Below are 15,888 nucleotides of genomic sequence, written 5' to 3'. Positions count from 1 at the left end.
TCTACTGTGGGCAAAATTCTCATACAATTATAGTGTCGGCGACTACACTAAGGCCTCTCCATTTTTCTTTGTCTATGGCCACCAACCCGGGATTCCTTTGCCTGTCCCTATCACCTCTGAGGTTCCTGCGGCTGCATGCTCAGTGGAGAATTTTTCCAGGATATGGCAAGAAACCAAGGCGAATCTTGGAAGATCGGTGGCGGCCATGAAGAACTTAGTCGACCGCAATGAAAGCTGCCTCCCAACTTTACACCAGGAGATGAAGTTTGGCTATCCTTGAGGAATATTAGGTTTAAGGTATCCTCTTACAAATTTGCTCCAAGTTTCTTAGGTCCGTTTGAGGTAATTGAAAGAATCAATCCTGCTTGCTACAGGTTGAATCCCCCTCCCTCCCTACGGATCCCTAACTCATTCCACATTTCCCTGCTCAAGCCCCTGGTACTTAATAGGTTCTCCAAAAGACCCAGAACGGTGTCATCCCAGATCCAGGCAAAGAACACCTTCAAGGTCAAAGCTATTCTTGATGCCAAAAAGGTTAGGAGAAAAACCTACTTTTTAGTAGAGTGGAGGAGCTATGGGCCTGAGGAGCGGTCGTGTGAGCTCTTTATAAATATCAATGCCCCACGGCTTATTCAGGAATTTTTGTCAGAGGACGGGCAGGAAGGGAGAAGGTCTTAGGAAGGTGGGGGTAAAAGAACTGTTAGGTCCAGCAAACCAAGGCATCGTCCTGCCTCTTGAGTCTGTTTCTTCCAGTGCTCACAGGGTTACTTCTCCTCCCAGCCTGTGGGGATTTGCAATCAGCTTCCAATTTAACCCCCCCCCCCCCCAGACCTTACTCAGAATGCTTGGTGTTGTTGTTCTTTCCTGTATGACTGCATGCAAGCTGCTCGTACAGCTATCCTGTCTGTACTCAGTTCTCCGTGTATCCTTTACTAGTTTATTCTTTGTTCTGGTGTGTTCCCAGCTCCTGTGAGTTTCACTGCTGTGTTCTTATTTATCCTTCTACTCCCTGTGTCTGTGGTCCCTACACTGGACTCTCTTCACTTTCCACCTTACATTCACTCCAGCACATCTGTGCGCCCCAGTGCATCTGACTCTGGTTGCTTTCCCTCACCAGGTAGTTAGGGAGGTTTAGGAGTCAGGGTTAGGTAAGGTGGCCTGGACCTCTCCAATTTCAGTAGTATCTCCAGGAGAGGGATATCTAGCCCATCTCAGTTCAGGGTAAGTCCCATTCTCGTCCTTTGCACCGGCTCTCTGCATTTGCTCAGCCCTCATCTCCGTATCAGCTGTCTATCCTGCCAGGTGATTTCACTTGGTAGGTAGACACAGTGGAACCACAACATTACGTAACAATAACTATTCCACGTGCATAATCATAGAGTAAAAACTGTCCATAGGATATAACAATCCCTACGTGTTTCGAGCCTCAAAATCCATAGGCTTGTTATATGCTATGTACAGTTTTTACTCTAACAAGCCTATGAATTTTGAGGCTTGAAACACGTAGGGATTGTTATATCCTATGTACAGCTTTTACTCTATGATTATGCATGTGGAATAAAGTTATTTTCACACTTCTGAGGTGCTGGAAATTCTTCCTTGTTTATGGTCCTCAAACAGAGGCTTTTCTATGCCCATTCACTGAGTGGTAGAAAACTAGTGAGGCTTGGCAAGCTAGAGTTCTTTCCTGGTTCAGTGGAGGTAGTTTCAGGATGTGGAGAGTGGGCAGAAATGAGTTGTGACTGCAAGAAACCTTTGTGGCAGTCTAGAACAAGATAAGAAAAGTAAAATGTAATCAGAGAAGACACCTGGGGGTATCGGCAGTGTAATTACTAATATTGGTGACATACCAGTGGATTCTGGTCACATTTATGCTTCCATAATAAGGAAGTGTCCCAGCCTGACCTCCTGACCTGAACTCCAAGCATCATATAAATTTATTGGAGTTTGGGTCAGAAGACCTGTGTTCAGGTTGGGACATACATCGATATTCCAGATTCATAAATGTGTCCAGGATACACTGTATAGAGCTGCATCACTTAAAGGAATCCTAGAGCTGAGCTGCTGTATTGAGGCCGGTTAAGGTTGTCTTGCAGAATATAAATCTTCTTGGGGGCACCCAATTCTGTGTATGCCCCTAACTATAGTAAGTCTTGAGTAGCCCTTTAACCACCTATGCTTTTTTTTTAGTAAAGGCATCAGTGGCCAGTGCCCCAAATATGGGAGGAGTCTGTGGCTGCACCTTTTACACGGCCATCGCTAGCTGGCGACACATTACAGCAGGCATTGCTGTCTGGGACCTTAGTAGTCCTAATGCATAGTGCCAGAATATGTGGTAATAGCCAGTTGTCAGTTGAGTCATATATTTCAAGGTGGAGTAACACAGGTAAAATGGAACGTTGTGGTAAGCCACACCCCCAGAACACGCCTCTTAAAAAAAAAATACCTCGGCCGGTATTTTTTGGTGGCAACTAGAGATGAGCGAGCGTACTCGGTTCGGGTGTTTTTGCACTCGAGCACCGGTTTTTCCGAGTAACTGACTACTCGAATGAAAAGATTTGGGGGGCGCCGGGGTTGAGCGGGGGGTTGCAGAGGGGAGTGGGGGGGGGGAGAGAGAGAGCTCCTCCCTGTTCCCCACTGCTACCCCCCCCTCCACCATGCTGCTCCCCGCCCCCCCCGAATCTTTTCGTCCGAGTAGTCAGTTACTCGGAAAAAGCGGTGCTCGAGTGCAGAAACACCCGAACCGAGTATGTTCGCTCATCTCTAGTGGCAACCCTACCGAGAAGTGACTTATTGTCAATGAAGAGGCTAATAAGTTACTTCTCAAGTAAGCATGCAGATGGAAACTGACCTCGGGCTCACCAACTTGTGAAAACACCCTTTAACACTTTGAGTGCTGCGTCACCTGAAAGCGGGAGATGGGCATGTTTCCGCAGGGGCGCAGTTACCCAAAAGTGGGTGACAGTTTCCTTAACTCTAATGGGAAATATATTTTAAGTACGAGGGATGAGAATATGAGTAGAATTACAATTATCGTGTGCAAAGGCGACATTAGGGATCATTCACACGGGCGAGAATCTCACCCGGGTTTTGTGCGATGCACAATATGAAACGCATTCCTTTGAATGGGTTTACCCATATGAGCGACTTTTCTGTCGCAGCGCTGCTGGGGGGTAAAAATATTGCATGTTCTATTTTTGGGCGTTCCAGAGGAAAGAATCGCCCATTGTTTCCTATTGTATTCTGAAAACAATTGCGCGGCAACCACATGCCACGCGACGTGAATGCAAGCGCCATGTGATTTTTCCCATTGAAGTCTATAGAAAGCACTTGCGATCTTTTCACGCACATGCATAAAAGTCGCGCTTTCACAGGACCTAAGTGGTTCTTAAGCAACGGCGCATAGCCTTGCGGTGAAAATGGCAAGTGCGATACCGCGCTCGCCCGTGTGCCTATAGCCTGATTCAGATGTTCCTGTAAGACCAGGTGCTCAGCCAGGCTAGGCACGCACTTGCGTAAAAAAAAATCGTCTGTGTTATGTCCACAAAAAAAAACAAAACGTTTTTTACATCCGCAAAAAAATGAAAAAGACACGATTTTTTTTCTGCATTTCTTAAGAAAAGCGGACAGCATGGGGTCTGCACATGGACGGGATCAGACTGCTGCCCGCTTTTTCTTCTATCTCCATTGACTTTAATGGACAAGTCTCGCCTGTAAAAAGAATCAGAATAGCGCACGCGATGGGGTTTTTTTTCACGCAGTTTGAGTTGGCGTGACAATACCGTGTAGTGTGTGTTGCCACATAGAATAAGGCCGCACTCACACCCCCGCATCGTACTACGCTGTGTAAAGTGTGCAGCATTTTACGCGATTATTGAATTGCTTACCCCTGCGCGTGTTGTTATGCAGGTATGCTGTACGCATTTCCCGCGCACAAAAGCGAACGCAAGCAGGCGAATACTCCCATAGATCTTTTTTCTAGTTACTGCGTTCGTTGCGCACCCATAGACAACAATATGGCTGTTCAACGCGAGATACGTGCTTTTTTACACGCAATAAATGAATGCAGGTGTGAATGGAACGCACCGTCCATATGAATTACATTCCGTATAGGTGGCGTGTATTCGCGCCTTGCGGGAAAACAAAAAAAGAAACACGTGCGTGGGATACGCTGTAAGGCGCAGTACAAAATCGCTGCCATACGCAGCGATCGGCTGACTGACCGCTGTCACACTGCGGTAAAACCCTGCGTGACTCACGTCGCGTTTTCCACGTACGGTCGTGGCCTTATTACATTGGAATGCCCCCTGGAGCCCCCCACAATGTCACGTGCTCCCCAGCCTCACAAGACCCTTTATGGGATCACTTCTACTACATTCAGTCAGGTGAGCGCGGGACGCATATTACCAAAGGAGGCCTGAGTTCTCCTATGGGGCCGATTCAGCCAATCAGCTGGCTGGAATCGGCACCACGTGACACAGCGGCGTGCCCGCGCATTGCCGTGCACAGGATTGTGCTGCCTGAGTTCTCCTGTGCGGCCGATTCAGCCAACAGCGGCGTGCCCGCGCATTGCCGTGCACAGGATTGTGCTTTGCCCGCGCTTTCACATGTTCAGTGCCTTGCCATGCACTCGTGTGGACACAGGATTGTGCCTTGCCCGCGGTTTACATGCCACTCGTGTGTGGCACAGAGAGTTATTGATTTGGCAGGTATTTTTTGTGCTTTTTGGCAGGTATTTTTTGTGCTTTTTGGCAGGTTTTTTTTGTGCTTTTTGGCAGGTTTTTTTTGTGCTTTTGCCAAAGGTGATTATTTCTTTTGCGCACGTGGATTTGCCAGCGGAAGTTTTACATCTTTTGCGCAAGTGGATTTGCCAGCGGACGTTTTACACAGGACTACTAAAAGCCAAGGTAAGCTGCTGCATCTGCTCATTTAATTGCGCTCTTACTTCCCCTGCGCGCATTGGCGGAGAGGCGGCCAATTCTGCATGCCGCTGCATTGTCGCCGCGATCCCCAGCATGCCGCTGCATTGTCGCCGCGATCCCCAGCATGCCGCTGCATTGTCCACGAGCGCGATCCCCAGCATGCCGCTGCATTGTCCACGAGCGCGATCCCCAGCATGCCGCTGCATTGTCCACGAGCGCGATCCCCAGCATGCCGCTGCATTGTCGCTGCGATCCCCAGCATGCCGCTGCATTATCGCCATGCCGCTGCATTGTCCACGAGCGCGATCCCCAGCATGCCGCTGCATTGTCGCCGCGATCCCCAGCATGCCGCTGCATTGTCGCCGCGATCCCCAGCATGCCGCTGCATTGTCGCCGCAATCCCCAGCATGCCGCTGCATTGTCGCCGCAATCCCCAGCATGCCGCTGCATACATGGTCGCCGCTGCATTGTCCACGAGCGCGATCCCCCAGCATGCCACTGCATTGTCGCCATGCAGCTGCATTGTCCACGAGCGCGATCCCCAGCATGCCGCTGCATTGTCGCCGCGATCCCCAGCATGCCGCTGCATTGTCGCCGCGATCCCCAGCATGACGCTGCATGCATGGTCGCCGCTGCATTGTCCACGAGCGCGATCCCCAGCATGCCGCTGCATTGTCGCCGCGATCCCCAGCATGCCGCTGCATGCATGGTCGCCGCTGCATTGTCCACGAGCGCGATCCCCAGCATGCCGCTGCATTGTCGCCGCGATCCCCAGCATGCCGCTGCATGCATGGTCGCCGCTGCATTGTCCACGAGCGCGATCCCCAGCATGCCGCTGCATTGTCGCCGCGATCCCCAGCATGCCGCTGCATGCATGGTCGCCGCTGCCTTGTCCACGAGCACGATCCCCAGCATGCCGCTGCATTGCTATGTGTGGAGACGCGGTTACCAGAGATTTGTGCGCTGTGCGCTGCTACGTGTGGAGACGCGATTACCTGAGATTTGTGCGCTGTGCGCTGCTACGTGTGGAGACAACACCCAAGATTTGTGCGCTACGTGTGGTGAGTACGTCACCTGAGATTTGCGTGACGCCACCTGACGCAACCTGTCTTTTTTTTGCAGATTTGTGCGCCTTATTGCAAAATAACGTGTGGAGAGGATCCTGACGTTTGGACGCGTTTCGAGAAGAATTTCGCTTCGCTCGGACACCATCTGACATCACTCAGCGAGGTAAGCTGCTGCATCTGCCAAATTTTTCATTGCTTGCATATGCTCATGTGTACATGCATGCGTGCCTGTATGCGTACATGCCTGTATGCGTACATGCATGCATGCCTTATGCGTACATGCGTGCCTGCGTGTATGCGTACGTGCGTGCCTGTATGCCTATGTGCGGGCATGCGTGCCGTATGCGTGCGGGCATGCGTGCCGTATGCGTGCGGGCATGCGTGCCGTATGCGTGCGGGCATGCGTGCCGTATGCGTGCGGGCATGCGTGCATGCCTTATGCGTGCGGGCATGCGTGCATGCCTTATGCGTGCGGGCATGCCTTATGCGTGCGGGCATGCGTGCCTTATGCGTGCGGGCATGCGTGCCGTATGCGTGCGGGCATGCGTGCATGCCTTATGCGTGCGGGCATGCGTGCATGCCTTATGCGTGCGGGCATGCATGCCTTATGCGTGCGGGCATGCATGCCTTATGCGTGCGGGCATGCCTTATGCGTGCGGGCATGCGTGCAGGCATGCGTGCATGCCTTATGCGTGCGGGCATGCGTGCATGCCTTATGCGTGCGGGCATGCGTGCATGCCTTATGCGTGCGGGCATGCCTTATGCGTGCGGGCATGCCTTATGCGTGCGGGCATGCCTTATGCGTGCGGGCATGCCTTATGCGTGCGGGCATGCGTGCCTTATGCGTGCGGGCATGCGTGCCTTATGCGTGCCGTATGCGTGCGGGCATGCGTGCGTGCCTTGTGCGTGCGGGCATGCGTGCGTGCCTTGTGCGTGCGGGCATGCGTGCCTGCGTGCATGCCTGTGTGCGTGCGGGCATGCGTGCGTGCCTGCGTGCATGCCTGTGTGCGTGCGGGCATGCGTGCATGCCTTGTGCGTGCGGGCATGCGTGCCTGCATGCATGCCTGTGTGCGTGCGTGCATGCCTTGTGCGTGCGGGCATGCGTGCATGCGTGCATGCCCTTGTGCGTGCGGGCATGCGTGCATGCCCTTGTGCGTGCGGGCATGCGTGCATGCCCTTGTGCGTGCGGGCATGCGTGCATGCCCTTGTGCGTGCGGGCATGCGTGCATGCCCTTGTGCGTGCGGGCATGCGTGCATGCCCTTGTGCGTGCGGGCATGCGTGCATGCCCTTGTGCGTGCGGGCATGCGTGCATGCCCTTGTGCGTGCGGGCATGCGTGCCTGTGTGCGTGCGTGCATGCCTTGTGCGTGCATGCATGCCTGTGTGCGTGCGTGCCTTATGCGTGAGTGCGTGCCTTATGCGTGAGTGCATGCCTTATGCGTACATGCATGCCTGTATGCATGCGTGCATGCATTATGCGTACATGCGCGCATTATGCGTACACGCATGCCTGTATGTGTACACGCATGCCTTATGTGTACACGCATGCCTCTGTGTACACGCATTCCTGTATGCGTACACACATGCGTGGCTGTATGCCTATGTGCGTGCATGCGTGCCTTGTGCGTACAGGCATGCGTGCGTGCCTGTATGCGTACAGGCATGCGTGCGTGCCTGTATGCGGACATGCACGCGTGCCTGTATGCGGACATGCACGCGTGCCTGTATGCGGACATGCACGCGTGCCTGTATGCGGACATGCACGCGTGCCTGTATGCGGACATGCACGCGTGCCTGTATGCGGACATGCACGCGTGCCTGTATGCATGCATTTATGTATAGATGCACGCATGCGTGTACATGCATGCAGATGCACACATGCATGCATAGATGCACGCATGCATGTATGTATGTATAGATGCATGCATAATTCTTCTGACCTGGTTGGGGGAGTAGTGGTCATTGTAAGTGGGTTGAGCGGATCTAGGAATCAGTAATACTGGTGGGATGTGACTGTTAACCTGCTGATTTCTCGTCATTTCCTGCAGATCTGACGTCCTTGAGAACGGGAAGGCTGGCAGACAGTGAAGAGACCCTCGTCGTTCAGCAATCTTTAAACCCTTCTTTTAATGCACTGTTTTTTCCCAGTGACTCCCTTGTTTTTAATACGCTTTTTAAAAAAAATAATTATGACGGAGGATCCTGAAAAACTGCGCAATATTTTACTGCAATGCATTAAACAGAAAAGACCCATAAACACAGCCGCCTTTTGTCTATGTCACAAAGGCTGCTAGGTGTCATAATTAAGGATGAGCGAGTATACTTGCTAAGGTACTACTCGTTCGAGTAATGTGCCTTAAACGAGTGTCTCCCTGCTCATCCTTAAAGATTCGGGGGCCGCCGTGAGGGAGAGCGGGGAGGAACGGAGGGGAGATCTCTCTCTATCTCCCCTGCGACTCACCTGTCAGCCGCAGCGGTCCCCGAATCTTTATGGACGAGCAGGGAGATACTCGTCTAAGGCACATTACTTGAACGAGTAGTGCCTTAGCGAGTATACTCGCTCATCCTTAATTATGACACCTAGCAGCCTTTGCAAACTTGGATTGGTGGAGGAAAACTAAGTGTTCCTCAAAATTCTGAAAAGTAATGTTAAATTTGTACGTCTCCTAGATGGAAAAAATAAATGTACAAAAGTTTTAAACCGTGCATCCAGAATAAAGTGAACAGATGGAAATCTATATGTTCGCAGAGATTTGTACAGAATGTTGGCACTTATTTTATATATGACATTTGACAATGTGAAAAAATGAAAATTCAAAATTGTGCAAAGTAGCAATTTTAATAAATATACACAACTTTTAACAGTCCTTTTTTACTACCTAACAGAAGTACAACAAGGGGAAGAAAACAATGTCACAGTCACTTGGATATGCAAAACCTTTACGGACTTATGATATGTCAAGTGACACATGTAAAGTTCCAAGTTTTCAGTCTGTCACTAAGGCGCAAACAGGCTTGTTCTCTAAGGGGATAAATAGCTTAGTGTATAAACTGTGAACCGACTAACGAGGGACAGTGAGCAGCATCACATGCATCGTACTGCTCCATCAGATCCTGATGATGGATTTCCATAGCAGGTGATGGGCCATTTCCAGCTTTTAAGCGTCCTCCGGAGCCAACATCTGGGAACTTTTGGCTCTCTGGTGATTCAACTCTGTGGTTGTGAGCACCGGAAACGGTTACCACAGTGCAGTATTCTGACCAAAACGTATCAGCTGACCTAGAAGGAGGAAGAAAAAAAAAATTAACCCTGCCTGCAATTGGCTTAATTCCGTGGGTTTTCCTAGTTCTTGCACTGTCCCTGCTTTTCTTCACTCCTACTTTAATAGATAAAGACATCGTATTTGGACAATTGGTATGTTTCTCCGAAGGTTGGTGCAGTATTGGGATGGAAGCTGTACGTTTGCTTAAAAAAAGGAATTAAATGCTCAAATCTAATGTTATGTCTTTTTCGCCCAATAAGACGAATTTAACACAGCAAGTGTGTGAGAGAGAGAGAGGGGGTGGCTGAGTAAGTGGGTGAGCATACATGCATGTATACATACATGCACGCATACAGGCATGCATGCACACAGGAACGCGTGCGTGTACGCATACAGGCACGCGTGCGTGTACGCATAAGGCATGCACGCATACAGGCACGCGTGCGTGTACGCATAAGGCATGCACGCATAAGGCATGCATGCACGCACATAGGCATACAGGCATGCATGTACGCATACAGGCATGCATGTACGCATACAGGCATGCATGTGTGTACGCATACAGGCATGCGTGTACGCATACAGGCATGCGTGTACACACAGGCATGCGTGTACGCACAGGCATGCGTGTACGCACAGGCATGCGTGTACGCATAAGGCATGCACGCATACAGGCACGCGTGCGTGTACGCATAAGGCATGCACGCATAAGGCATGCATGCACGCACATAGGCATGCATGCGTGTACGCATACAGGCATGCGTGTACGCATACAGGCATGCGTGTACGCATACAGGCATGCGTGTACGCATACAGGCATGCGTGTACGCATACAGGCATGCGTGTACACACAAGGCATGCACGCATACAGGCACGCGTGCGTGTACGCATAAGGCATGCACGCATAAGGCATGCATGCACGCACATAGGCATACAGGCATGCATGCGTGTACGCATACAGGCATGCGTGTACGCATACAGGCATGCGTGTACGCATACAGGCATGCGTGTACGCATACAGGCATGCGTGTACGCATACAGGCATGCGTGTACGCATACAGGCATGCGTGTACGCATACAGGCATGCGTGTACGCATACAGGCATGCGTGTACGCATACAGGCATGCGTGTACGCATACAGGCATGCGTGTACACACAGGCATGCGTGTACGCATAATGCGTGTACGCATAATGCGTGTACGCATAATGCGTGTACGCATAATGCGTGTACGCATAATGCGTGTACGCATAATGCGTGTACGCATAATGCGTGTACGCATAATGCGTGTACGCATAATGCGTGTACGCATAATGCGTGTACGCATAATGCGTGTACGCATAATGCGCGCATAAGGCATGCACGCACGCATACAGGCATGCATGTACGCATAAGGCACGCACGCATAAGGCATGCACTCACGCATAAGGCACGCACGCACACAGGCATGCACGCACGCATACAGGCATGCATGTACGCATGCACGCACGCATAAGGCATGCCCGCACGCATAAGGCATGCACGCATGCCCGCACGCATAAGGCATGCACGCATGCCCGCACAAGGCACGCATGCCCGCACGCATAAGGCACGCATGCCCGCACGCATAAGGCATGCCCGCACGCATAAGGCATGCACGCATAAGGCATGCATGCCCGCACGCATAAGGCATGCAGGCACGCATGCCCGTACGCACAAGGGCATGCACAAGGCATGCACGCACGCATAAGGCACGCATGCCCGCACGCATAAGGCACGCATGCCCGCACGCATAAGGCACGCATGCCCGCACGCATAAGGCATGCCCGCATGCCCGCACGCATAAGGCATGCCCGCATGCCCGCACGCATAAGGCATGCCCGCACGCATAAGGCATGCCCGCATGCCCGCACGCATAAGGCATGCCCGCATGCATAAGGCATGCCCGCACGCATAAGGCATGCATGCCCGCACGCATAAGGCATGCACGCATAAGGCATGCACGCATGCCCGCACGCATAAGGCACGCACGCACACAGGCATGCATGCACGCACGCATACAGGCATGCATGCAGGCACGCATGCCCGCACGCACAAGGCATGCACGCATGCCCGCACGCATAAGGCATGCATGCCCGCACGCATAAGGCATGCATGCCCGCACGCATAAGGCATGCACGCATGCCCGCACGCATAAGGCATGCACGCATGCCCGCACGCATAAGGCATGCACGCATGCCCGCACGCATAAGGCATGCACGCACGCATAAGGCATGCATGCCCGCACGCATAAGGCATGCACGCATAAGGCATGCACGCATGCCCGCACGCATACGGCACGCATGCCCGCACATAGGCATACAGGCAGGCACGCATAAGGCATGCATGCATGTACGCATACAGGCATGTACGCATACAGGCACGCATGCATGTACACATGAGCATATGCAAGCAATGAAAAATTTGGCAGATGCAGCAGCTTACCTCGCTGAGTGATGTCAGATGGTGTCCGAGCGAAGCGAAATTCTTCTCGAAACGCGTCCAAACGTCAGGATCCTCTCCACACGTTATTTTGCAATAAGGCGCACAAATCTGCAAAAAAAGACAGGTTGCGTCAGGTGGCGTCACGCAAATCTCAGGTGACGTACTCACCACACGTAGCGCACAAATCTTGGGTGTTGTCTCCACACGTAGCAGCGCACAGCGCACAAATCTCAGGTAATCGCGTCTCCACACGTAGCAGCGCACAGCGCACAAATCTCTGGTAACCGCGTCTCCACACATAGCAATGCAGCGGCATGCTGGGGATCGTGCTCGTGGACAATGCAGCGGCGACCATGCATGCAGCGGCATGCTGGGGATCGCGGCGACAATGCAGCGGCAAGCTGGGGATCGCGCTCGTGGACAATGCAGCTGCATGGCGACAATGCAGTGGCATGCTGGGGGATCGCGCTCGTGGACAATGCAGCGGCGACCATGTATGCAGCGGCATGCTGGGGATCGCGGCGACAATGCAGCGGCATGCTGGGGATTGCGGCGACAATGCAGCGGCATGCTGGGGATCGCGGCGACAATGCAGCGGCATGCTGGGGATCGCGGCGACAATGCAGCGGCATGCTGGGGATCGCGCTCGTGGACAATGCAGCGGCATGGCGATAATGCAGCGGCATGCTGGGGATCGCAGCGACAATGCAGCGGCATGCTGGGGATCGCGCTCGTGGACAATGCAGCGGCATGCTGGGGATCGCGCTCGTGGACAATGCAGCGGCATGCTGGGGATCGCGCTCGTGGACAATGCAGCGGCATGCTGGGGATCGCGGCGACAATGCAGCGGCATGCTGGGGATCGCGGCGACAATGCAGCGGCATGCAGAATTGGCCGCCTCTCCGCCAATGCGCGCAGGGGAAGTAAGAGCGCAATTAAATGAGCAGATGCAGCAGCTTACCTTGGCTTTTAGTAGTCCTGTGTAAAACGTCCGCTGGCAAATCCACTTGCGCAAAAGATGTAAAACTTCCGCTGGCAAATCCACGTGCGCAAAAGAAATAATCACCTTTGGCAAAAGCACAAAAAAAACCTGCCAAAAAGCACAAAAAAAACCTGCCAAAAAGCACAAAAAATACCTGCCAAAAAGCACAAAAAATACCTGCCAAATCAATAACTCTCTGTGCCACACACGAGTGGCATGTAAACCGCGGGCAAGGCACAATCCTGTGTCCACACGAGTGCATGGCAAGGCACTGAACATGTGAAAGCGCGGGCAAAGCACAATCCTGTGCACGGCAATGCGCGGGCACGCCGCTGTTGGCTGAATCGGCCGCACAGGAGAACTCAGGCAGCACAATCCTGTGCACGGCAATGCGCGGGCACGCCGCTGTGTCACGTGGTGCCGATTCCAGCCAGCTGATTGGCTGAATCGGCCCCATAGGAGAACTCAGGCCTCCTTTGGTAATATGCGCGCGGGACTGGCGCGCCTTGTAGTTCACATCGTGGCCTGACGGTGTCGCTGTGGTGAAACGACTCAGCCCGTGACTGAGCGGTAGCTCCCTCCGCGCTCGTCTCTCTGGTCAGGCAGAGTGTGCGCAGTGCAGTGAGCGCTCACACAGTGGGCGAGTGTGTCTCGCCTGTGCCGCCGCCTGTCCTGTGTCATTCCCCTCCCAAGCCGCGGTGATGGCGGACAGCGCCAGCGAGAGTGACACGGACGGAGCGGGGAACAGCTCGGCCGCTATGCAGACGTCCTCGTCCTCCTCCTCAGTCTCCAAGTCCGGTATCGTCATCTCCTCATTCCGCCTGGAGGAGCTGACTAACCGCCTGGCCTCCCTGCAGCAGGAGAACAAAGTGCTGAAGATCGAGCTGGAGACCTACAAGCTCAAGTGCAAAGCGCTGCAGGAGGAGAACCGGGACCTGCGGAAAGCCAGCGTCACCATAGTGAGTAACCCCGGCGGGGCGTCACCTCGGCACCTGCCAGAACTACAAATCCCAGCATGCTCTGCTCTTCCCGGCATGCAGCGCTCAGAACCTGAGCGTGCTCCTGGATGGAATGCTGGTGATACTTCTGGTTCTGTCCTTGCTGAGTCACGTGTCCTCCCTTTACCCATCTATGTAGATATTGTCCATGCTCTCATGTCACCGCAGAGCTCACAATCTACTCCCACCCCAGAGGGGGTCATTCTCCATCACCCACGCAGTACAGTATGACAGAGCCGGATGGACCCCCTAGACTATATTAGGGTGCGTTTTTTTAAAATTTTGATCATTTTATCGGAAGAGTAAGACGTGCACACAGCGCTTTTTCTTGCGATATTCTGCGATGCAGTCTCCGAATGGATGTGAAACCGCCCGTACTTCTGTCACGTTTCTATAACTGCATAGATAATCTTCAACATAAGGGAGATCTGTGCCGCTGCTGTCCCGGTTGCATTTAGGCCCGTGGACCAGTAATGCGTATGATAGGCGCGGCACGGTCTCGCTAGTACTACACGTAGAATCGTACTTGCGTTTGGCTACTTTTCACGTGATTTTCTGTGACTCCTTCTATGGTCCGTCTTTGAACAGAAACCTAATTCGTGAGCTGGAGATCTCTTTGGTTTGTGTTCCACAAGGTTTCTGGGCCCCTCAGTCGTCGGGATATAAAAAGGCGCAGAGGGCGGGACTATTCTGTCCAGCTAAATAGGACTTGAGCGGACGCTCATGAACCCTCTTGCACCAGTTTGTGGTGTAAAGATGGCATTAAATTTGTGCAAGATCTGCTTGCTCAAAACTTTTGGCAGCCACCACTTTTCTGAAAAGGGGGTGTGGCTATCCCGGACCGATACATTTATGCATAATGTATCTCAGGCCTACATTTCTGTGGTGCCAATATATGAAGAGGCGGCTGCTTTTTTATATATTGGATGCAAGGTGCATCAGGGGAAAATGCTGGTCTTAAAGGGGCGCTGACTTTTAGGCAACATCTACTAGTTTGTAATATGTTTTCATTAAAAAGTTTGTCTATTGACCATGATTGAAGTGACTGCTGGTAGGGGTCTCCCTTCCAGCTCCTCGATAATCCACTGTCTGTCATTAGGTACAGAGCTTCTGTGGTAACAAGGGAACAGGTTAATTCCCCCTGCAATGGGGAAGGAGTTATCTTCACAATCCGATCCCGTACACTGAGGCTGCAGGCTGACAGATCTGCAGACACTGTGCTAGCAATCTCTGCCTCCACTGAGGGGGGAGTGGTATGTTTATGTACAGTATATTGGGTTTACTCAACATTTGGCCAGAATACTTGAATTGTCCTATAATAGCAGAGAGGCAAGCTTTTGGATACTACCAAATGGTGTGAGTCTGGAGGCAGGCTTTCCGTGACTGATCTGATGTAACTGGAAATCCGCCCCGTGTGAGCGCAGCCTTAGGCCGGGTCTGATACCTCATTAAACTGCACTGCGGATGACGGCAGCGTCTCGCCAGCGCTCCTGCGCAGTACAGCTGTTCTTTGCTTGTATTTCCTGCGCCGTTGCTTAGCGGTAATTTGGGTACCCGCAGCTCATATGCCATGTTAATTGCGTATGGACTGCACATCGGACAACCTCTACTGACATCAATGGAGACCATCCGCACAGATCACGGAATCTGCAATGCAAATCCGGTGTGAGAGCGGCCCTACGCTTCCTGCACTTCTGCCTCCAACACCACAGAAGAACTGCTGCAGCTCCCTTTGACTTCAATGGAAGTGAAGCAACTTCTGTCCCGCCTCCTATGACGCACGTCCAGCGCTCTCGGCTGTGTGAACACGGCCTACCGCTGTGGTTCTGTCCCTATGCAGATGGAAGCCAGAGATTGAGAGCGCACTCAACGCTAATCCCAGAGTTAGGCCAGATTTGCGGGAGGGTATGCGTATTTACGGAACGAACAATGCTTTTTTTTACGCGCATTGGCTTGTTTTACTGTACTTTTTTTCACACGCAAGACATCTGCATTTGCGCGTGGCAAACAAATATGGAGCGATTGAGAAGGCTAATTAGTCTGCGCTCCAGATGGGCTCTTTCCTGTACGGTTTTGCAGTTTTTCACGCGGCTCCTCGCACGCATTTACACGATCTTATTGACTTCTATGTTGACTTTTGATGCGTAAATGTGCAGGAGAGTAGAGAAAGCTGCGTATTTTGGGGGGCGATGAAAA

The 15,888-nt window shown here is 52.4% G+C and overlaps 1 protein-coding gene and 2 long non-coding RNA genes across 5 annotated transcripts in view; 2 read left to right on the top strand and 1 right to left on the bottom strand.

Moving 5' to 3' along the window:
- Positions 1-4,457: 4,457 nt before the first annotated feature.
- On the top strand, positions 4,458-8,689 carry LOC136626072 (uncharacterized). 3 transcript variants are annotated; one of them, XR_010792622.1, is made up of 3 exons: positions 4,458-4,907; positions 6,045-6,152; positions 8,037-8,689. It is a non-coding gene; the product is annotated as an uncharacterized lncRNA (long non-coding RNA). The 3 variants fall into 3 exon arrangements; XR_010792623.1 differs by lacking the exon at positions 4,458-4,907 and adding an exon at positions 5,822-5,983; XR_010792621.1 differs by lacking the exon at positions 4,458-4,907 and having other exon boundaries at positions 5,819-6,152.
- A 175-nt stretch (positions 8,690-8,864) lies between these two features.
- On the bottom strand, positions 8,865-13,163 carry LOC136626073 (uncharacterized). The gene is made up of 3 exons (XR_010792624.1): positions 12,674-13,163; positions 11,713-11,820; positions 8,865-9,268 (listed from the first exon to the last, which is right to left on the bottom strand). It is a non-coding gene; the product is annotated as an uncharacterized lncRNA (long non-coding RNA).
- Positions 13,164-13,292: 129 nt separating this feature from the next.
- The window catches only part of CCDC6 (coiled-coil domain containing 6), a 39,794-nt gene continuing 37,198 nt past the window's right edge, over positions 13,293-15,888 (top strand). The window contains exon 1 of the mRNA XM_066600794.1: positions 13,293-13,653. Coding sequence (XP_066456891.1) covers positions 13,396-13,653 — 258 coding nt within the window. The 5' untranslated portion in view covers positions 13,293-13,395. The remainder of the gene's footprint in view (positions 13,654-15,888) is intronic.

Source organism: Eleutherodactylus coqui, chromosome 4 (genome assembly GCF_035609145.1).
Source record: "Eleutherodactylus coqui strain aEleCoq1 chromosome 4, aEleCoq1.hap1, whole genome shotgun sequence".
NCBI lineage: Eukaryota > Metazoa > Chordata > Amphibia > Anura > Eleutherodactylidae > Eleutherodactylus > Eleutherodactylus coqui.
Note: the sequence above shows the minus strand (reverse complement) of the source record. Positions and strands in the feature narration are given on the sequence as shown.